Below are 23,038 nucleotides of genomic sequence, written 5' to 3'. Positions count from 1 at the left end.
CTTAGCATATCCCTAGCATAATCTGAAGAAATATCAGCACAGATATGAACATGTGCTTTGTAATAAAAAGTATTTTCATTCTGGTGAGAAAATATTACGTTAACCTGCCTCATCTTCTAGATTTGACTGTGCTTGTACTAACGATTTTCAAAAGAATTCACAAAATCTGAATCAAAAAACCAAACAAACCAAAACAATGGTTTCCCAGACAACGCAGCACCAGAATTACTAAGGTTTCAGCAAAAATGGAATCTTCTATTTAAAGTATTGTTTGCGATCATCTTCATTGCAACACTTATCAACAACATCATAGTAAAAAGTCGGTGCAGATTTTTGCACATTTTATCTCCTTCAGCTTTTTAAGGTATTAGTAACATTTTTTAAAAACAGTTATGCAGCCTATTTGCATAGCAAGTCCATCAGAAGACAAAATTCTGTTGAGCGTAGGTTTCACCTTCAGCCACACAAAGACTACACCTAAAACACATCTCAAAGAGAAGCAACAGAATCTATCTAGGAAGTATTCTTGAAATTTAAAAGCCAGTTATTTCATTGGGATTTATTTTGACAAAGAGGTCAGAAACTGATTTTCAACTCCACTTACTGAGGACCTGGTAAAGAGGACTCTCTAATAATAGGCATTTGTGAGAAAAATAAGGTGGCAAGGATCCTTTTTCAGCATACCTGATTTATGATATTCTAACAGAAAATTCCAGCTATTATTCAGGATAGCTAGCTAAGAAAGACCTGTATCAACTGAAGAACTTGTAAAGTGATAAAAATCCCCTGAGCTTCCTCCATTCAAAGAAGATCTTATTCACTACCTGAAGAATACAACTATTGTAAATAGATTTTGTATTGTAAAAAATATTGTAAATATTTTTTCTATTGTAAATAGAAAAAAAAAATACCTAGGAGGCTTTGATCTTGTTCTATTTCTCAGTTTCTCTGAGTGAAAATGAGCTGTTTCAAGATTTCACCAGCATTCCACGACAGTTATTACCATTGAATCAGAGACTTTGACCACAGCAGATCAGCATGAAAGACAAGAATTTTCCTATAGCACTACAGCACTTCAATTCATGTTGGAAGCTATCCTCTGTACAAGTGAGAATGCAAATGAGTGACACACAGGTTACTAAGGTAACTTCTTTCAGTTTTACATGCAAAAAATGCTGTCCTAAGGTCTGGAAGTCATGCAATCTATTCTGTGTATCACTATCACTGCATACAGAACCTCACACATGATGTTCCAAAATGAATGTAAGGTGTTTCACATCAGTATTTTTTATTTCTTTCATTATCAAAAACAGTAATAAAACAATTCTATCCCTGTACTTGCTTCATAATATGATGCAATCTACATATTAATAAAATATTGTGGTTACTTGCTGAAGAGGCTTTCAAACAGCTATATTTTTTTTTCCCTAGCCACAGGTTTTTCAGTTTTTAGAAATTCTAAAATTTCATACATGTTTTTAGAAATACATATTTTTAGAAATCCTAAAATTTCATACATGCTTGATTCAACCTCCAATTTTAACTTTTTTTTTTAACTTATTAACAAATCAACTTAAGCCCCACAATAATAAACCAAACACTCTTTGCTTTTACATAAACAGTTGCAGATTTTAGCACTGGGACATTAAGACTGGAAATCCTGACCTTGAGGTAGTCAATGCAACATGAATGTTAAAATAATAAGGTATGTGAATATGAGTTCATTACCCACTGACTCTCATCAATTACTCTTCAGCAGACTGACAGTAGATAATCAGATCATTACAGCATTCCAAGACACTTGTAAATAAACTCTTGACAGAAGTTTCAAGAAAATATATTTATTCAGTTTTGGCAGAGAAAGAAAATACAATAAATATAACAATTTTTACACCCTTCTTTACAAGTTCTTTTTTATATCACATTTCTGCTAAAAATTTCAGGCAGTATTTAAAATTTTAAAAGAACACATTCACTGAAGAAAACTTTTAACGTGAAAAAAATACGTAAGAGTGCAAATGTTTTAATCTTCTTGTATCTAGTACTTAATTTTCAAGACCTTTGGAACAGTGCAAGTTACGTTTTAGTTCAATAACAATGTGAGCATCTAATTAATATGCAGAACTAATACAGAATTCTGTTATGTGAATAATACAGATGGTAGTTTTTCATTATATAACATCAATTCTCCTCTCAAATAACACTGAAAAAGACCTTTCCAAATTTCTGTAATTATGACACTTTTTACAAGCTTTTTACAAATCTCACACTCAAGTCCCCAGCTGAAGGAAAATGAATCTAAGTGGAACCTACTCAAAACAAGACATCCACCAGGCACATCCAGCTCCCATTCTGACATGTTTATACAGCTCCATGGAGTGCAACTGACACTTTCGCAGCAGAAGTAGATGCAAGTCCATTGGGATGTTTATTTTAATGAACAGGAACTGGGGCAGCAATCCCTGAGATTCTCTAGGATGCCTGTAGGTGTGTTTTGACATCCCTCATGTTTTGCTAATTTTCTATGAGCTGCCTACTCAAACCAGTTTTCTTTCAATAAAAAGCGTACAGCATCGTCAAAGCCATTTTGGTACAACAATTCCATCTTCTCCTGGTCTGGTGGGAACAAAGCTTGATTAAGCCTTACCAGGTTGGCCAGAGACAGCTGCAACAGAGCAAGAAGCTGTAAATTAGTTTATTAATGCAACTTATCTAGATGTGACTGTTCTATCATCTGTTTCATGGACCATATGTAAAAAAAAAAAGACTGGCATGGCTGTGTCTCCACCAGGAATTAACCGTGTCCAGGGTCACTGCTGAGCACCAGGACAAACTGGCACCAACAGTCCACACTCACAGCATCCAAGAAAGACTGTCTGCCTGTAAAACTGTACAAAGTTTCTGAAACACTTTAGCTTTGGAAACACTCCCAAAAACTGTCTCACAGAGTGGTAGCTGGCACATGTTAAACTTGTGCAAGGAAATATTTTGACAACTCACTAGTGCAAACAACCACATTCCTGGGAACATTCCCAGGCAATGTTTAACATATAAGTATAAACGTAGCTTCTACTACCAACAAATTAAGAACTACTCAGAATCTTAAGTGGTCACTCTGAACATGTTAAAAGGATTTTGGAGCTTTATTCTTGAAGAGAGATTTTATTAAATTGTTTACAACAAACTGAAAACATAATTATATTTAATAATGTTCTGAACAATTTCTTTATGTAATTTATATTTAGCCACATTATTATAAACAATTTTGCAAAGCAATATCAGAATCATCTTCATTATTTGAAGTAAGCAATTATTCAAATTCTGGCACTAGGAGATGGAGAGACAGAAAATTATTCGCATTCGCATATAGATAAATGAAGATGTACAACTCTTCAGTTTATGCAGATTACAATGTTGCTGAAATGAAATTATTCTTAGTTATCATTTTTACAGCCCTAGAAACAGAGGTGCTTTGATTGGAATATAGTTTTAAATGTTGCCTGGGATTCTGCACAAGTCTGCATATGACCCTAGGAGCAATGCAACTTCAATTAATTTTCTATCTCTAAACTGAACTAATCACCAGCTCATTTTTCATCCTCTAGATACAAAACACAACCAAGAAATACACAATGATTGCATATATTTCCAAGATACATTAAATCAATAATTTCATACTTTATGATCTTTACCAAGTACTACCATGTTTAATATCTGTGAAATATTATAAACATTCAAAAACTGGTTCAACTGAGAAAGGCATTACATAACATTAATTTTAGTAAAATTAAGAAAATATTAAAAACTGCCTAGAAAGAAAGTTCTAAACTAATTATTATTGTTAATCTTCCTTTTTAATGGAATATTGTTGACCACTAGGTCTATCATTATTCACTATTTTCTTTCAGCATGTTGAAGAAAGCAAAACTGTGGTTAAAGTTTGTGAGACAAAGGTTGCAAAGACAGAAATGAAAATGATGAAAAGGAGGCAGCAAAGATAATATTTCAATATACAGAAATGTTTCTGCAACTTATAACAAAGCTTCTGGAAATGCACATTAGTCACAAATAGTCACAAGTTCTCTTGTGCAACGCAGTTACAAGTCACTGTATATACCATTTTAAATGTACAACTTAAACTTGTATTTTAAATTCAGTTAGAGCAATTGCTTTCAGTGGGTATGAGGAAATGTTCTGCAGCTGTCCTCTCCTGAGGTATTCCACTTTATTTTTTCTATAAACATCTTGCATAGTCAAAGACGTCTGATATTTAAAGCAAACCTAGTATTATTTACACTGGACAGCCTGATATAATTTGCTCAATTTTGTACTAGATCAATGCTTCTCAAACTTTCTTCTACAATATCCTTTCCTTGTGTTTAAGAAGAAGTTTAACCTCCATTTGTAAAACAGAAAATGCCAAAACTTTACATAAGCTGATGTATGAGCACAAAATAGGCACTTAAATATGAACATAACTGCAGAAGTACTTTTTAATATTTTTAAGTTAATAAACAGCAACTTACCATCATATCTTGTTTTGCTAATTTAACATAGAGGTCCACACGCCCTTTATCTTGTGGACAGATATCTAATCGACCACTGAAAGGGGAGATTGTCACTGTTCTTCCAACAGGCAAGATAGGAAGGCCATTGGTAAGGCCACCATCAACCCACTTCTATTAGAAAACAGAAATATTTTCAAAGTAATACCAGTACAGTATGATCACAATGCAATACTTCACCCTTACTGACCCTTCCTCCTTCACTCTCAAGAAAACTCGTAAGTTTCCCTCTAAGAATACAACAAAAAAGCTTCAATATGTGTCAAATATCAAGGAACTGACAATGTACACACAGAGAATTGAATCAAGAAGCATTTAACATAATATACAAATCTGCATGCAAGGTATTTAATCAAGCTACTTATAAGACTTTTTAGTTAATTAAAAAATAAAATGCCCCAAATGGATTTTTTCTCAATGCATACACGTAAAGACAAGACTGCTAATACCACACATAGCATATACTCCTCTAAAACATTATTCTGATTGACAACAGGAGCTGTACAATCTGTATGTGCAGGTACTCTGACTGCAGAAGCTAAACAACAAATGACCCCGCTCCTCTCTGTGATTTTTCTTCCAGAGCCTCATTTCTTCTTACATACACTACACAAGACAGCAGTAGCTGGAAAGTGGAAGGTAAAGCTGGGAAGGAGCTGAACAACTATGATGTAAGAGGGAGCAGACCTAATCCTGCTGCAGGAGTTCAGCATAGTGAAGAATGAGATCGGGGGTGCAAATTCTATTCCAATATAAACAGGACACTTGTGACATCTCTTGTTAATGTATTTATAACCTCCTATTTCTTTCTGTGTTACAGGCATAGCCCAAAATTCAACATGGGTCTGCTGGCTAAATGGATTCACTGACATCATACCTGAGGTCTGTTGAGCAGATGCATCATACTGATCAGCTGATATGTGTTGCTGTATCTGTAATTCTAAAGCTGACAAGCTTTCTGATATAATGACTACCTAGCTAGCAGCAAATACATATAATTTTGTGGGGATTTTTGGCAGGGGGGTCTGTGAAGGTTATAAAGGTTCTGGAGGCATCATTTCTATAAATGGGGAACTGAAGTATCATCTCTTTCTCATAAGGAAGAAATAGCCACTTTCATGCTTTACAAATTATTCTGAAAGTGTTAATATATTTATTTAAGAAAAACAAAAAAGTTGTAGGAGCTAGATTGAGTAAAGACAACTGTAAAAAGGTTTTCTTACAAGAAATACAAAATATAGTATTGAAGTTGCTTTCCCTTAAGATGAAATAATTACACCATAAATGAAAAACACATAAAAAGAAAGCTCATAGCTAATGAAAAATTACCTGTCCTTTAAATTCCACGGGCTTAATTCCTGCATATACTGGTATAAAACTACTTGCTAGCAGGACCTAGAGAGAAGAAAGCAGAAAGAATAGAGAAAAAAAATTGCTTAGAACTAATACATATTTCCATGCATATTTACCAATCAATGTATTACTTTTACATAAATTCACTGTCATCTCAAAATGTCTACTTGTTGTGGTATGTCAAAATGTGATTAAAATTATTCAGTAGGGTTTGGTTTTTTAAGACTTCACAGTGACAACTGTCAAAACAAAATATCAAAAATTAACTCAATTATTATGATTCAAGAGTAAATTCAACTTAGTTTTGCACGATGTGAAGTAAATATATGATTTTCAAGAAATTAAATATGCATATGATGATAAAAAAGCAGTTTATTGTCAAAGAAGAAGCTGACCAAGTCATTCTGTTAGCATATTAATACAGTGTTTACTTTTCTAATAATCAGATTTTCAAAGTTTCAAAATTACCATGAATATCCTGGAAACTTACATATGTATACCTTTACCAATGTTTGTATTTACACATTAAAATATTAACAAACTACTGTTTCCCCTAGTGTAAGGCTTTATTGCTGTCTATAGCCATTCTTGATTTTTATTTTCATTTTTTTTAGACCAGTACACCTTTTCTGTCATGTACAACTGTTCACACACACATACCATTCCAACAATACCTTTCTAACATATACCTTTCATAGCAATACCTATGAGACAGTGTGGGTATTTCTATACCTGTGTATCCACCCATACATATATAAGCAATCAGCATACAGCATTTCCAGGAAAAAAGGTAAATGCATGGACAAAGTGCAGTATCTTGGAATTTTTCATACAACTATACAGGGTGGATATGCACACGCTTGTGTGGTGGCACTGATGACCAGTCTGGGGAACAGAAGCAGGTCACAAACTGGTGCATACACTGTGTGAAAGATTAACAAGTGCAGAAAAAAAATCATAACCCATGGAGATTATGAAAGAAAATGCCTGAACTTTTTTGGCTGAAATTACATTTACTTTCACAAAATTTAAACTATTTTAGTATTAAGCCCTTCTGTTCCCCTAACAAGTTTTAACAAAGACTGTATATGTATATGAAGTCTTCAACTTCCATTCTGAGAACAGTTTCCCTGCCTATTTCACTTCCTAGTGATGTAGAGCTTTGTCTGAGCTCAGATAAAAAGGCCCTCTCAGTTTTCTAAAGTGAAACTGCAGCTATTTCTTTACCAAACAGGCCTTTCACTCACAGAAGTCTAGAACAAGATTCCCAACATCAGCTTCTTCCCAAGCCCTGCACCTTTTCTCCTCTCTTCCTCAACTCCATCTCAATGACTTTGGCCCTTCTGAATGAAGAGAAATGCAGAAAAAAGACTTAGTGAATGAGGTCAAAACCAGGTGACTCCTGCAAAGTTTGAGTTCTTTTCAAGAGGACTGTAGAAGAAAGCAATTGTTCTTCTTATAAAGTCACTGAGATCTCCTGAGTGAGGAGAGGCAGGACAAGTTTGAAGAACAAACACTTTCAGTATTTCCTACCACTGACAGACCAGCACAGACTTCTAGGCACTACCTTACTTTTCCAAACTAAATATACCAGTGTTCTGTGCCTTGCTCCCCCACAAACACACAGATCATGCCTCTCTTCACCCTCACCTCCAGTTTAAGAACTGCAAGTCTACAAATGCTGATACAAGATGATTGTCTTCACATGTTGGAAGACTAGTTCAAAAATGGGAGATTATTACCTGCCTTTCCAAGTCACAGGGAATAGTAAAAAAGATAAAAGCTTAACATTGTAGCAACACACATTCAGTTTAGCCATTATGAAATACTTTGGAACTGTAAGACTGGATTGTTAAGCATGCTGTTTATAAAATAATCTGCCCAGCAGTATCTTTATGCATGCCTTGACTATAGGTCATGCCTAGGCATGATACAATACAATAACCTAACAAGCTCTACCCTCCCTGCTCCTGTGGCAGCCAGCAGCACTCAGAGAGCTGTACTCACAACACAGGCAGAGCTGAAGGCATGCACAGGTAATGGAGCTGGACTGAAAGATCAGACAACATGAATATATTCCAATGAGCAGTTATGTGTAATTTTATTACTAATACTCCAACCTACCCTACTGCTACCATTGAGAACAAAAGAACAGAACAGCAATGGCTAAACCAATGAAAAAACTATTGAAATACTAGTAAAATGTGCATATTTCCAAGGTCATCCTGATGCTTCTCACTGTCTCCAGATCAGAAGATTTCACTGCAAAAATACATAAAGAATAAAAATCTCCATGCTTGCTACCATTGCACACTATAACTAGAAATAACAGTGCATAACTTGAGAGAAACTCTTCATATAATTATATTTGAATGACAAAGTCCTGTAAATTTTGAGGACTGTCCATGTGGAACATTATAAGTCAAAATTTTTAAAAATATACTTTAAAGGCAAACTCCCAATACACACTTGGAGGTTTTGTTAATAAGTGAGGAGAGGCAGGACATTAAATTTATCTAATTTAAAAGTGATAACTATAAAGAATTTGCTCTAAGCATCCACAAGGATAGAGAAAGAACGAATTCCTTCTTATACTATTTCGTCCTTTATTCTGACACATCTTATTATGTCTTCCACTAAGATACAATCAATTACTAGAAAGAACATCCGATTCACAGGCATCTGAATTGCTTGTACCATCTCTTATCAGCTTATGCATATAATCCTGATCCAAATTTAAAATGTGGCATTCAGATGAAGAGAAGGGCAGTGGAAGACATACTTTCCAGCTTATATACAGTACCTAGCATTACATTATAACTAGTATCCACAAGCACCTGTAGGAATTGTTCAATTTTTTTAAAACTTCCTTTACTTTCTTTTGTGATGAAAAAAATTACATCAGTGAAATAAGAGATAAAATGTAAAAATGTTTGTAAGATTCTCTACTGTGTTCTCATATACTGCAACAATTAGTTACCTGTTACTTTTAGAAACACTTATTCCTGCAAGGTAGAACTTGAATAACCAGTGAACGAAATACACACAAACACCTAATAAATTTTAGCAGAATTGGTGAAGCTATAGGATCAAATTCTGCTTTAAACATTGTTTATATTATGGCTGTAGCACCACTGGGAGTAGACATGGATACCTGAATAAACCAGTGATTTTATTGTACAATTAATAATATACTCTTAAACCTTGAAGAAACCCCAGAGTTTTTATTTACAACTGACATATTCAACATGATTACCTTAATGAGGTCCTCCCTGGAGGCAAAATTTGAAACCAAGTGATTTTCCCCACTCTGGGAGTTAGTGACTGACACATAGAGCCGGTTCTCAGCGACCTCATGAACATCAGAAGGTAGAATAGACTCTATGCCCTCCCTGGAGGAAAAAAAAATGCTCAGCATTATCTAAAAGCCTTGCAAATGCATTAGGGGTGAGCACCCCACAGCACAGAAGAAATATGCACCCTCTCAATTTGCATTTGGAGAGCTTTCTAACACAAAAATGATCTTACAGAAGTATTAAGATAGGTACCTAAGTGTTTTCATAAAATCATAACCAGGCGTTACAGCACCAAAGTTCAATCTTCTAACTTCCTCTGCAAATCCATAGGCAAAGTGCTTACATTTCTGGAAATGAAAAGCATTAAACATTAAGGATGTTTAAGTCATGGAAAGCATGTTCAACTGCAGTATCTAAAATATACTAGAGGCTAAAGCTTTAATAAAGGAGTTATTAGGTCAAACTGAAGGATTTTCCTGTATGTGCTTGGTTTGCAAGAAGACACGCATAACAAAATTTTGATCCTTTCCTAAAGATTAATTGATAAGAAAAAAAAATCCCTAATTAAGAAAAAAAAACCCAAAAAAACCCCCAAAAACCCAACAACAAAAAACCTCTGAGGATACCACTCCAACAACCAAGGAAAGTTAAAGTCTATTTTTCTATATACTACCACTGCTAAATAATCAGTTCCCTAGATCATGCCATTACAAGAATAGTAATTTAGTTCGAAGTCTAAAGCCACCTTTTATTTTAAGGTCTACTTCAGAACTTAAACCAGACACAAGTACCTTAAAGATGCTTATAAGCAATAAGGAAAAAAAAATACAGTAATTTCTTCTCACTAAAGCAAAAAACAAGCTACTAGCAAAACCACATACTAGGTATGGTACAAAACAAAATACTATGGAAGTATTTAATGAATGGAAAACTATGATGGGTGACATAGGAAGAAAATACACATCAGAAAACCAGGTAACAGTTTCCTGCACAGAGAATCTTTTACACAAGTTGAAATGCCCAGCATTAATGACTGCAAAAAAAAAAAAGCTTGAAGTGTGAATCACAAGAACTCCAAAGGGACAATAAAAGAACTGGTATAATTTATTTTTCAACCATAACATTCTGAAACAATGAATTATGATTCTAAGTGCTTAAGACTCACTATTCAATATTTGTAATCCTTTCTTTATCCTTTCATGCAGGCTTTTCTAATGATTTTATGGACTTTGAATTCAGTTTGGTTTTTTTTTCCAATCTTACGCAACCTTCTGAAATTAGTACTTTATAAATTTACCCACATTCACCCATATAACCACATGAATAAAAGACAGTTTGGGTTTCCTGAATTATTAGGTCTGTGCATAAAGAACAAATATGTTGCTAGTAACAAAATCAATGACTGAGTGACGAAAGGAAAGGAAAGGAAAGGAATGGAAAGGAAAGGAAAGGAAAGGAATGGAAAGGAAAGGAAAGGAAAGGAATGGAAAGGAAAGGAAAGGAAAGGAAAGGAAAGGAAAAAAGAGAGAGATATGAACGTATCCCACTTAGGAGAATACAGAATCCATTGAAAGAAAATCAAGGAAGGAGATTTCATGTTAATAGAGATTCTCAATAGGAGAATCTCTATTAACATGAGATCAGAGACAGCTAACTGAAGGAGTTAAACTTCTTCACATCACTTGTATGACAAAGCACTCATCTTAGAAATGTAGTTCTTGCATTCACCTTCTTCAGAGCCTTTGAATAAATGTATCAAAAAATTCACTAAGAGGGTCATACCTCTTAAAGAAACAATTATTTGTGCTACTTAGCTTCACATTGGTTAGATTTGCATGTTTACCCCATGAGATACTTGCCATTGCCAGATTGAAGCAAATTAGAATACATAAGGCACATTCAGACACTTCTCTCTATAAATGCAGAAGAAATCAACAAAACCCTGCATAGAAGCACCTCAGAACTACCATCTCTGTATCTAAAATGCTTAAATAAAGTTATGGGGAGCTAAGAGTACCAAAGTAGGGAAATGACAGAAAACCACTTTCCATATTACATGAATGGTAATTACATATTGCTAAGAATGGACTGCACCTAGACTCGCAATTTCTGCTGTCAAAAGGGACAACTTCTTACAGCTATGAATTGTTTTAGAGTCTAAGTGTAGAAGCTTTAAACAATACATCCACATTTTAAATAATGACTGAGGCCACATTTATAAAGTGTAACTGCTTGTATTGAATTAAGCAAACCTGATATCAAACACGACCAAGGTAATTAAAAATAAATGGTTATTTACCTATAACTAAATAAGCCTACTTAGAATTCTCAAGTCCCACACCTTTACAAACAGTGACAAAAATCCAATATATGACAGAAAAACATTTGGAAACTGTCTTAGAACAGCAACAGTCAAAACAATAAATCTTCAGTGTTACATTCTCTCCAAAGTAAGGATGGGTTGCATTACAGCTTTGAGACCAGGAGATGCAGAAAATCCTAATTATGGCTTACCTAACAATGCCATCTCGGGGGATGGGGCGGGAGGTGGGGTGGAAATTAACTGATTAGGAGCTACACTTGTGGATATAAAATATTTCAAGCTAGAAACATAGTAAAGATAATAATATAATTATCCTGATATGAAAAGTTAATTATATTCAGTACAGAAAACTGCCTTTACTTAAATTCCATGAGAATTAGAATTATTCCCACTGACAAAAGAACTCCCAACTTTCCATTTAAACACTAACTAAAAAGTACACAAAAAATGAAAGGACTAGAAAGTTCATGAAGCTTTCTTTAGCTTGCAATAATATGACAAATTTTCAAGGAAAAATAGACTCAATGTAATTCAGATTTAGCTTCCACAAACAAAAACTATGAACTGTTCTATTATTTTTACTTAGAAAGATCTTTGTAAGTTGGACCAGGCTGAGAACAAGGGCTCATACCCAGGGTCTGCAATAAGCAGAAAAATTTCCTTGGGCTAACAAAGGGCTGCCATGCTCACCACAGAGGAAATTAAAGTCAGAGGTACACATTATACCAGGCAAACTTGAAACTGAACTACCAGTCAGAGGTGACAGAAGGGGAGAAATGCCTGCACAGAATACAATGAGGTTCTCTACAACACATAGGAACTTGCCTAACACCAAGTCATACAAAGAATGCTTGCAGGGGAGTAGGATGGGGGAAAGAAGCCAGGGAAAAACCAACTGCTGAAAAAATACCGTTAATGCTGCAAACTGAGTTCATATCCCAGCAGAAAACAACAAACAAACAGAAAGATCAGCAGCAAAGTGGGGCTTTTCTGGGACTATTATTTGAATCAAATGAAATGAAATAAGCAAGGCCTACAGGAATTATCAAATGCTCACTTGGAACAAAATGTAAGTGCAACTTATATGAAAAATCTAGCAGTTTGTTTTTCCCACAATAATTAAAAATAGTAAAGAAATACTAATATTTTGGCAATCCTGGTCCTCTACATTTATTAAAGTGAAGTCACTACAGACAGTTCACGAGGGCAAACCAGCCTTAACCTGTGGGGAAAACCAAGCAAACAGACACCAAAAAAGCCCCTAATGCTCTCCAAGCAAACAGACACCAAAAAACTCCCTAATGCTCTCCATGGAATCTGTAACACTGTGATCACTGAATAGAACCTTGGTGTCTCTGCATGACACCACATGCACTGTGAGAAAGGAGTGGCATCTCTGGAGATTAAACAACCCAGATACATGTCAGAACAGAATGCTGGGAAGGCTAATCCTACCGGCTGCTCTTAAAGCATGGGCTGCACTGAGTCTAAAGGGGATGCAAAAGCCTTTAATGCTGTTCAGTGGAGGACAAACACCAAGAAAAAGATCTGACCTGGTGGCAGCCATTTATGAAGACACACTCCATCTATAATTTTCACCTCCTTTCAGAAAAGGTTAGAAAGGTAGTGCTATGAGCTTGCTTAGCAAAGCCCATCTCTAACTAACAGAGAATTATTCACTTTGTAATGTACCATGATTAAGTATACATTTTGGTATATTAAAGTATATCTGTTGCCTACAAATTAAGATTCACACACGTGAGATTTGTATTTACACAGCTTAAAATATAAGGTTCATATGAAGTATTTTTATCATTAACATTTTTGCTCATGAGTCACATATGTGGTTAATGAAAACATGATACAAGAGTCCTGTTCCCAGCAAGTAACAAGAAGAACAAAAACAAGACACAAAACATTTTAATAAACTTAATGGAAGATGACTATATACAAAAATTTCCTTTGAAAATTATCATGGCCTATACCTATGAGTTTATTAATTTACCTCTATATTTTCTGGCACTGCTAACAAGACAACGGCAGCCAGAGATCCCGCAGAAGCTCCCGCAAAAGCTTTCACATCTCTCAGTAACTTCTTACCATGCCTGTGAAAAGCAGCTGCTGCCCCCAAGTGGTAAATGCCCAGAAAGCCACAAGCTGCGAAGGACAGGTTGATGTGTTTCATATGGGCTGTGGAAATAGCATGTCACGGTCAGTCTTCTGCAACTCGTCTTGCAATATACATTTATGCTTTTTGCATAACATACTCTAACTATATAAAAACTGCAAGTTATTTGGGAACTCTAAAAGCTTTTGATTACTAAATTCATCAAACAATCAGCATTTAGTTTAGTATCCCCAAAACTGAAAACAACTCTAAGATAACCCTTAGTACAAATCTCTTCTTAAATTGATCAAAATATATAATTTATATATTACATAACTATGTATTTTCATCTGATTTAAAAGTAGTACATAAAAGTGATTAAAGAATACCGTGGAAGAACAACGATTGTTAGCCACCTCTATAAAAAAAATCAAATTAATTATAAAACTGCTGGTTACTGTCTCATCATGTAGTGACAGGACTGGGAAGATGAATTCAAACTGAGAGAAATTAAGATTGGATATTAGGAAGGAATTCTTTACTGTGAGGGTGGTGAGGCATGGAACAGGCTGCCCAGAGATGCTGTGGATACCCCATCTCTGGCAGTGTTCAGGGCCAGACTGGATGGAGCTCTGAGCAACCCAGCCTAGTGGGAGGTCCCTGCCCATGGCAGGGGAGCTGGAATGAGATGATCTTAAGGTGCCTCACAGCCCAGGGCATTCTATGATCATACTCGCCCTTACACAAGCAGAGCCTTGAGTCCTTTATAATTCTCTAAGAGTGGAATTATTTTCTGTCATGTTTGAAATTCATTTGCTTACTAGAATGACTAACAGACAAATTTTTAAACTAATTACTAGTTTAAAAAAGAAAAAAACCCCATATTTTTGCTACTATTAAAATAAGAAGGAATAAAAAACCCAAAATAAAATACAAAGCACTAATGTTGGAAAACACACACGCTCTCCAAAGATATTTAGGGTAGAAATTTAAAATTAACAAAAAAGCCCCACAAATAGGAAGCATAACTTCACATTATTAGAACTTCACATTATTGGGGATAGATAATTAAATAAACAGAATGCTGTACAATTCATTAGCTCTTCTGTTTCTGCAAATAACTACATCATGAAAGCAAGGGATTCCATAGATTGTATTTTACAGATGGTAAGAGATATTGTACACATTATCTTAGTATTGAAGTAAAAACAACCCCCTACTGTACTTGGGTTAATCTCAATATGAATGGGAATAACAGACAGAAACCGTTATATCAGTCCTGATGAAGAGAGGCAAACATATACAGCACCACATTTTTGTAAAAGATACCTCTTAATCTCTGAAATGGGAAGGCCAGGAAAGAGGAGGATAAGAAACAGCTTTCAAAACCATTAGATAAGAAGACATGCTAAACCAAACTGCTTTAACCAGAGCATGATTAAAACGAGACCTGATGATCTGACCAGGTTTGCTGTTTTACTGAGAGAGCATCTCATAGTGCCAGGGAATATTTGGTGGACCAGTCAGTCTGCTAAAACACAGTTTATCAACTGTGCTGGAAATGCTTCCATACCCACTTGTAAGCAGGAATACCTGTAAGAAATCTAACACATTTGTACTCATAGAAAGTACTAGAGGTTGGCTCTTCCTGTGCCAATAGGGGAGAAAGACATTTAGAATGAAGAAAGTGGTAAATTGATTTACTATTTTTGCAAAAAGGGATCTTTAAATTAAAAGAAAAGTCAGTGTACTGAATAGAAGGCAAAAAAAACTTTACTCAAGATACTACTGGAAAACAAACACAACTCTACTTTATTTTTTTTAATAGAGTAGAAGAAAACAAAAACAGTCTTTGAAGTATGATGCCACAATGTGCTTCCTTTCATAGTTAAACTCTTGGGAGTTTAACCAGCTGCCGCAGTTGTCTCTATACCTTCTACAAACGAGGAGCAAAGATGCATTTTTATCACAGGCCATTTTGACAAAAAGGTGAAGCTGGTTAAAGCAACTGCATTCTTATGTAGGAATGGAAGAATCAACTCCCACTTCTGTGCAAAATAGATCTCAAGATCAAGACACTACTAATATGAAGCACTATATGAGATAAAGATTACGTTTACATAGCTAATTGGTCAAAAAGTATGCAAAGTATGAATTCACAAATCCAAAGAATTACATCTAAGGGACCTATGAAATGCAACTAAGAAATGCAAGTGTAAGATAATAAGGTTATGTAAATCAAAATAAGTATACAGATGCTTATGTACATGTACACATTTAAACCTTCTACAAGGCTCGTGCTCCAAAAAGTACTTCTCTCTGCAGGAGAATAATTAAATGTTCATAAATTAAAAAAAAATATGAGAACCACAAAGAGTATCTAAAGCATGGTTACAGTAAAAAACTTCAGATGAAAAGGTTTCTTTGAAAAGAAAAATTCCCTATAAATGAAATTACACTTCACTGTATAAAGAAGTGCCTGGTACATCTTGTCTAAAACAAGAACAGAAAAGGAGGTTATGTGAACTGATCAAACTATTTGAATCTCAGATCAAAAACTACAGAACATAATCTTACTAAAGTCAGATATCCCTACCTCCTCTTACACACCTTCATGAAAAATTCTAATTTCTTAGACAAGCTTTAGTCCTACCTAATTATCAGCTACTGGGAATAACCTCTATTCTCTTTTCAGTGCCTGGATACATGGCATTCACTCTTTCATGCAAGTTAATTTCTTAACACTTAGATCACACACTTTTCTGAATCCTTCATTTCCCTGCCCAAGAGAGAGAAAGAGAGATTCTTGAATGACTATTCACATCAGTTACTTGACTGACAAAAGGATTCATTGAGAGAACAGGTAAGAAGAAAAAACAGCACTAAGATATCAAGTCAAGGAATACTCTTCAAGAATGCTGCTAGTCTCATACTCTGTGAAGAGTAGACGACTTTCAAGTCCAAAAAGATTAAATTAATACATTGTAAAACTAAGTTAATTTTTTTTACTTTTAGTGAACACAAGTACTTGACCCACTGGATTTGCATGGCATGAAATACAATACACTGTGTTTTACAGATTCCCCAAGAAAACCTCAAATTAAGAGTAGCAATAGCACAGTTGTGTTACCCAGGCACTACGCTTTTATTAATTAGGATCAATTCCCAGGTATACATTAAGTATTTGTCATATAGACAGAAAGATTTAAAATTCCTCATTACAAATGTTAATTGGCAGATGAATTCATGGTCAAATGACAGATCCACTGGTTACATCTAGTTTCATGACTGAGAAATGGGGCATGCATATATATCCACCAAACCCTTTAATTGGGTAAATAATGAGTAGGAAAAATCACTGAATCATTCAAGTAACTTCTTGCCCAACATTCTTATGCTTAAAATATGGTCAACTATCAGATCAAATTTGGTTGCTCAGGGTTTTACCTGCTTGTTAACTTGAAAATCTTGCAATGTTTAGCTCCTAAGTGATACCTAGCATTTGTCTGTTGCTGGGTGAAACAATCAGGTCTTCTTTCATTTGTTCAGAATATTAAAATCAGTAGAGTACTGCAAATACCCAGCATAACAGAGAAGAAACAGGACATTAATATCTTCAATCCTGCATGCACCTGCAGGAAAGTGGGTGGAAGTGAGGCCTCTTCAACAAATCTGTAAAAAAGCACTTAACCTACAAAGGATGCAGATGACAAAGATGAAACAGATAAATAAGAATCATGATTCTATAAGGAACTACTGTTCCACAGATACAGCTAAACAATGTTGTTTCACCTTGCAAACAAATCTCCAAGTAAGTGGAAAAGATAAGAAAACATTTTTTAGAAGAATGTCTTGCAAAATCAGAAAGGAAAGTAATAGGAAATTGGCCACTTTTAAAACAATTCTCGCTAATATGTCACAGCATCACTCAATTTGCAAGTTATAATGGTATATTTCAGGCAGTTTGATTCAAAAATGTCTTTTGCTTTGATGATTTGGTAGATGGTTGCCTTTTTGATCAAAAAAGTATAGTATGATTATAAAAACTCCAAAGAGGAAACAGAGAGGAATTTAATTAAGTATGAATTATGACTATTCCCTGACACTTTCTTATAGAGTAACAGGAATAGGGTATAGTCACATGTGGACACAAACCACTTCCTTCAGCGGCTGGAGCAGAGAGCAGAAATCTTGCTATCTTAGAAATAGTATGAAACATCTGTTTCATAAGACTTCAAAACAAATATTTTTAGAGAGTTTAACATAAATTTTGACTATTAAGGATATTAACACCTACAAACACAAAGTTGTCATGTTGGCATGTCTTAAGAAAATGTTTTGATGAACCTTGAAGATGCACAAGTACATTCCAGCTGGACAGTGCATACAATGTATGACATAAACAGGACAGAACAAACACGTCTGCCACTGCTTTTCAAAAATGCTGTCATCTTAAATGATTGGCAAAATTCAAAACAAAGATTTCAACTGGCCAAGGGGATAGAAATGCTTCTGTTGTCTACAAGAGAAAAAACAGACGTGTAAGAAAAGATATGTACAAGAACAACACTGGGGCTGTTCAGTTTCATTATTTCACAGATAATGCAGGAGCATTCAGGAATAAACATAAACCTAAGAGTTCCTTTTAAAAGATTACCACATCTGCGGGAAAAAACTAACCCATTGGTGATTGAAAATCTAAGGGGTCGGGGCATTTCTGTTTACTCACCAGTATCTCATCCATTTTGTAATGCAAACCTTCAAGAGAATGTATGTAGGAAGACAAGGCTCTATAGAAAAATTGTGATACAGTACCACACAGCTTTCTGAGGACAGCTACTGTTTTCCTGATTGTCATGCACATGAAATAACACAACAGTTTCTCATAGGGCTGTTTCCTGAGCAATGTAATTATATAAACATTGTACCATTCCAGTGTCTTAACCTGTCATAACTACCTCCCTGTCATCCCATCTGTAAACAAAAGCTGAAAATGCCCAAAGCAACTAAGTACAAACACCTTTACAGACAAAATCGAAACATACATAGAATGCAAATGACCAAGCACCCTGAAGCACAGGAGCTAAAATGTATGGTGCATAACAGCACATCTGAAGATAAGTTATCAGCAAAGAGTGACAAAACAAGCAAAGTCAGAAAAAACTGTTTAGCTCAGCAGCACTGCAAAAATAAAGGTCATAAAAGTAACTACTAATTTACCTGAAACACAGAAATGCTTGTTTTTTCACATTTCTAATGGGAAAAAAAAGTGCACTAGCATAAAAATTCACAGCCTTCAGTGAATATAAGAGTTTGATGAAGTTGAAGAAGAAAAATAAGTACATAACCTAACCAGCCATTAAGAACCTTAAGAAAATCCTGAGTCTTTGCAAACTATAACATTTGCATATAATCCCCTTAAAATTAAAAAGAGAAACACATCACATGATACAAAGCATTCAAATTTAGATTCTAGACCTTGATCCTTAACAGGTCAAGAGAGGGGCAGGGAAGGCTGACTTCTCCAGAAGAGGGTGACAAAAGGTTCAATACCTTGTAATGAATGCTGTCTTCCATCACATATTCCACTGGGACTTTTTCCAACAGCTATTTTGGTTCCCTCTGCACTAGTAGCCATTTTTCTATCAACTACGGATTGTTTATCATTTACCTTGGAAACCTACAATCAGAGAGTGAGACATATTGAGAATAAAAAGAAAAACAACAGCAATATGACATTATTTGACAGTAACTGTTAAGTCATCCAGACGAATTTTGCAATTGCTTAGCTGACACGAAACAAGTTCAAACCTCAATGTTCCACAACTTATGCCTGCAGCACTTTGTATCTGTATTTTAAAGATTAATTTAACTAGATATTGAAAAACACTGTCATTTGGATATGCCGGTGTCGAAAATGAGCTTTACTTTGTGTCCTTTACCATTATTTTTACTTACATCTACAGATTTTTTTATAATCAAACTCTTCTGTTTTTATCCTCCCTTACCCTCTGTTGTGCAACACTGCATCTGTAATTTTTCAGAGAATTCTGAAAATTCTGGTCCACTTAACAACTGTCACTCTAACTAATCAGCCAGTTATCCTGCACCACTCTCTAGAGTACAGTTGGAAGAAAATTGGTGTTTCTCCCCATCTCAGAACTATCAGACTCAAAAATTCACTCTGAAACACTGGTACTCCAGCACTTCTTGCTGCCAGAACCTTTACCCTGATAAACTGAAGGCATCTTAAATTCATAATTAATGCTGCAAAATCAAAAGCTTAGCACTATAGAGTCTAAAATAAGTATTTTATCACTGTATTTATTTACACCACTTATATCTTTAGAGAATCACAAAAATACTTACCTGGAATTTAACTTTGTTATGTGGTACTCTCAAAGTGCAAAAGCTTGGAATTCCAATCCAGAACTGCCAAGTTTTGGGAAACATGCAACTACACAATTGGCCTTCTTTCATCTGGAGCAACAGTATTTGAGCACTGCAAAGCTTTCTGGCAGTCCACATTTTAGTAAAAGTGATCTCTGGATCCAGATGATGTGGTAATCGAATAGATACTCGCAGTAGCTGTTTTACCATAAAGTTACAAAGGAAGCCATAAAAGCACTCAGCGGAAACTTTCTTTTAAGCATAACCTGTTTAAAAGATGAAAAAAAAGAAAAAGTAGTTGAAAGGTTCACATCAAGGCCCAGACATTGTAACAAGGCACTTCTCACACCCTCCAACCCGAAAACAGAGGCATTAACAGCTGATTCACTTGACAGAGAAACGGTTTTGTTCAGTAGCTCCTCTCACCAGCCCCCATCTGGAACCGTGTTGTTCACCACCGACTATAAAGTCAATTGTTCATTTCACAGACAAGAAGAACTAAAATTAATAACGGAGAACCCTAAACAAACAAACTCTCCCTTAAGATTAACAACATGAATACACTGCTCTTCTACCTCAGCTGAAAACTGTGGATTCAGTGATCCAGCAACTTCAACTTGTTCACTAAAACAGAGTGCCGATGTCAAGATCCCAGTAAGAGACACTCCAGCATGCCGGGGGGTACAAAGCAAGCCTCGTCATATTCTCTAAGATAGCTCAGGGGTTACTCACACACCCGGTGCAAGCCTGGTTTACACCTTGACCATAAAGAAAAATGTATGGAATTGTGCTCGTTCAGAGGAAAAGCAGCTTCCTACCTCACCACCACTGCAAACAACCCCACTGTCACCCTGTGGCGGCGAGGTCTCGGCGGAACACCGCCAACTTGCAACTTAATCCTGAACAAGTAAGTGACTTAAAGGCGCTCTGTTTCATCTCGTGCGCCATGAGGTCTTGCCTGTGGTGTACCTGGATTTCTCCTACCTCCACTTTTGTTCAGCAAACAAAACAAACAAAACAGCCGAAAGGGCGAGACAAGTTTTTTTAAAGCCAACAAACACAGAACGTGAAGTGACAACCGCGGGGCGCACAACGCCACAGCTCAGCCACGGCGCCTTCTAACCTTGGACACTTACAGCAAGCGGGCGGTTCCTACGCGGGACACGGCCCTTCAGAGGCCAGTCACCTCAACCCGTCCCGATGGCCCGCTGCCTCCCCGCAGGCCTGCCGGGGGCTAACGCGGCCTCGGCCCCACCTCCCGGCAGCGACCCCGCGGCAGCGCCGGATCGCGGTCGGCACCGGGAGGTCACGGCGGGCCCTGCCCGGCGCCCACCCCAGCGCGCCTGCGCAGCGCGGCGTGCGGGCGGGCGCGGCCCGGCCCGGCCCCTCCCCTCCCCTCCGGGTGTTGTCGCTGCTGTCGTGTGGGTGAGTGTCCGCACCCACAGCACCGCCCTTGTGGCAAGCGGTGCACCGTGTAACAGCGTCCTTTTGCTGACAAGGTGGCCTTAGGGCAATAAAGAGTATAAAGATTACGTTTTTTCCCCTCTCTTTTTCTTATTTTTTTTAAATTTTATTTCTTTTTTTTTTGGGGGGGGGGGGGTTTTCGGTTTGGTTTGGTTTGGTTTGGTTTTTTTTGAGTCAGTGTTTCCGTTTTACCAAGGTGAGTCCACTCACCCTTCTGTCAGGCCTGGGCCAGAGCAAACAAGTGCCCAGATTGAAGATGCAGATGGATCCTGCAGCCAGCGGTGGAGGAAGAAAACATGCTGAGGGAGGGCAAAGTGCCTGCGGAACAGAAGTGTGGATGTGTGAACTCTCCCTGGAGTCTGGCTGACTGGGGTTCAAACTAAACTTGTGAATAAACACTATTAGATTTCCCACAGATTTGTCTCCTTCTCCTGCGGCATCCATTATCCGTGCTTTTTCTAGTATCTGGGTGATGCTGGGATGGATTTGGGATAGAAGGCGGTGCAGCTGTGTTGGTGGAACCTTGACACCTTTGCAGGGTCTCTTCAGAGTTTAGCCAACCTTTCAACTACTAAAGAACAATAGTTACAAAACAGAGCCCTCTGAGTGCCTTGCAGCAAAGACACCCTCTTGGAGTTACTGCCTGCTGATTTCATCATCCCGCACTCTTTCCACATGTTTACAGGATGAGATTTTAGATGAGACTGCCAGATGAGACCTAGTGGTTGAAAAAAACCCACTTGCCTTAATTATAGCTGGACTTCAAATTTTTAGAGGTCAGTACTATGATTAAGACCACATTTGCATCTAAATTAATACTTGGTTGACAGCTGTGGCAAGTCGCAAACAAGTCAGGAGGACCCTTCTTATTCTTTTAGGTGTGGACTCAAGTACATTATTTAGCCTCTTGTTCCTTTGTGCTGTGTCTGATCTATTAATGAATTGGAAAATGTGTGCTGTGGATGAAGCTTTCTGGGTTGTTAACAAACCTTAAATCGAGGTAAGTTACAAGTATAAACACAGCAAGTCATTGTGAAGGACAACAAATGAAATGGTGTCTCACTTATAGCAGCTGGCACGCAAAGTCACCGAACTGACTGTGTTGGGGCTGGAAGGAACCTGTGGAGATCATCTAGTCCAATCCCCTTGCCAAGGCAGATTCACCTGAAACAGGTGACCCAGGAACAAATCCAGGTGGGTTTTTCAGAGAAGGAGACTCCAGAACCATCCCAGGCATTCTGTTCCACTGCTCTGTCACCCTCAGCGTAAAGAAGTTCTTTCTCAAGTTGAGGTGGAATTTCTTGTATGTGGTCATAAATTTCTTTTAGTTTATGGTCATAAAAGAGAAACATTCGTGTCTCCTTTGGCCTTAAGACTTCTTAAGAGCATTGAAGTGCTGGAGCATGTCCAGAGAAGGGCAATAAAGCTGGTGAAGGATCTGGAGTGCATGTCCTATGAGGAGTGCCTGAGAGAGATGAGGTTGTTTAGGGTGGAGCAGAGTAGGCTCAGGGGAGACCTCATCACTCTCCACAACAGCCTG

The 23,038-nt window shown here is 36.7% G+C and overlaps 1 protein-coding gene across 2 annotated transcripts; it reads right to left on the bottom strand.

Moving 5' to 3' along the window:
- Positions 1–1,825: 1,825 nt before the first annotated feature.
- Positions 1,826–21,384, bottom strand: PNPLA4 (patatin like phospholipase domain containing 4). Of its 2 annotated transcripts, XM_039714371.1 has the most exons (9): positions 21,171–21,384; positions 20,014–20,300; positions 19,198–19,324; positions 13,543–13,727; positions 9,467–9,561; positions 9,175–9,310; positions 5,895–5,960; positions 4,527–4,679; positions 1,826–2,665 (listed from the first exon to the last, which is right to left on the bottom strand). In XM_039714371.1, exons 2-9 carry the CDS (start codon positions 20,242–20,244, stop codon positions 2,534–2,536), a joined length of 1,125 nt encoding a protein of 374 aa, XP_039570305.1. In that variant the 5' UTR covers positions 20,245–20,300; positions 21,171–21,384; the 3' UTR covers positions 1,826–2,533. The 2 variants fall into 2 exon arrangements, with proteins under 2 accessions (XP_039570305.1, XP_039570306.1); XM_039714372.1 differs by lacking the exons at positions 20,014–20,300; positions 21,171–21,384 and having other exon boundaries at positions 13,638–13,727; positions 19,198–19,249.
- Between the last annotated feature and the right edge of the window lie 1,654 nt (positions 21,385–23,038).

Source organism: Passer montanus, unplaced genomic scaffold (assembly GCF_014805655.1).
Source record: "Passer montanus isolate IOZ18808 unplaced genomic scaffold, ASM1480565v1 scaffold3, whole genome shotgun sequence".
NCBI lineage: Eukaryota > Metazoa > Chordata > Aves > Passeriformes > Passeridae > Passer > Passer montanus.
This window is presented reverse-complemented; position numbering and strand designations above follow the sequence as displayed.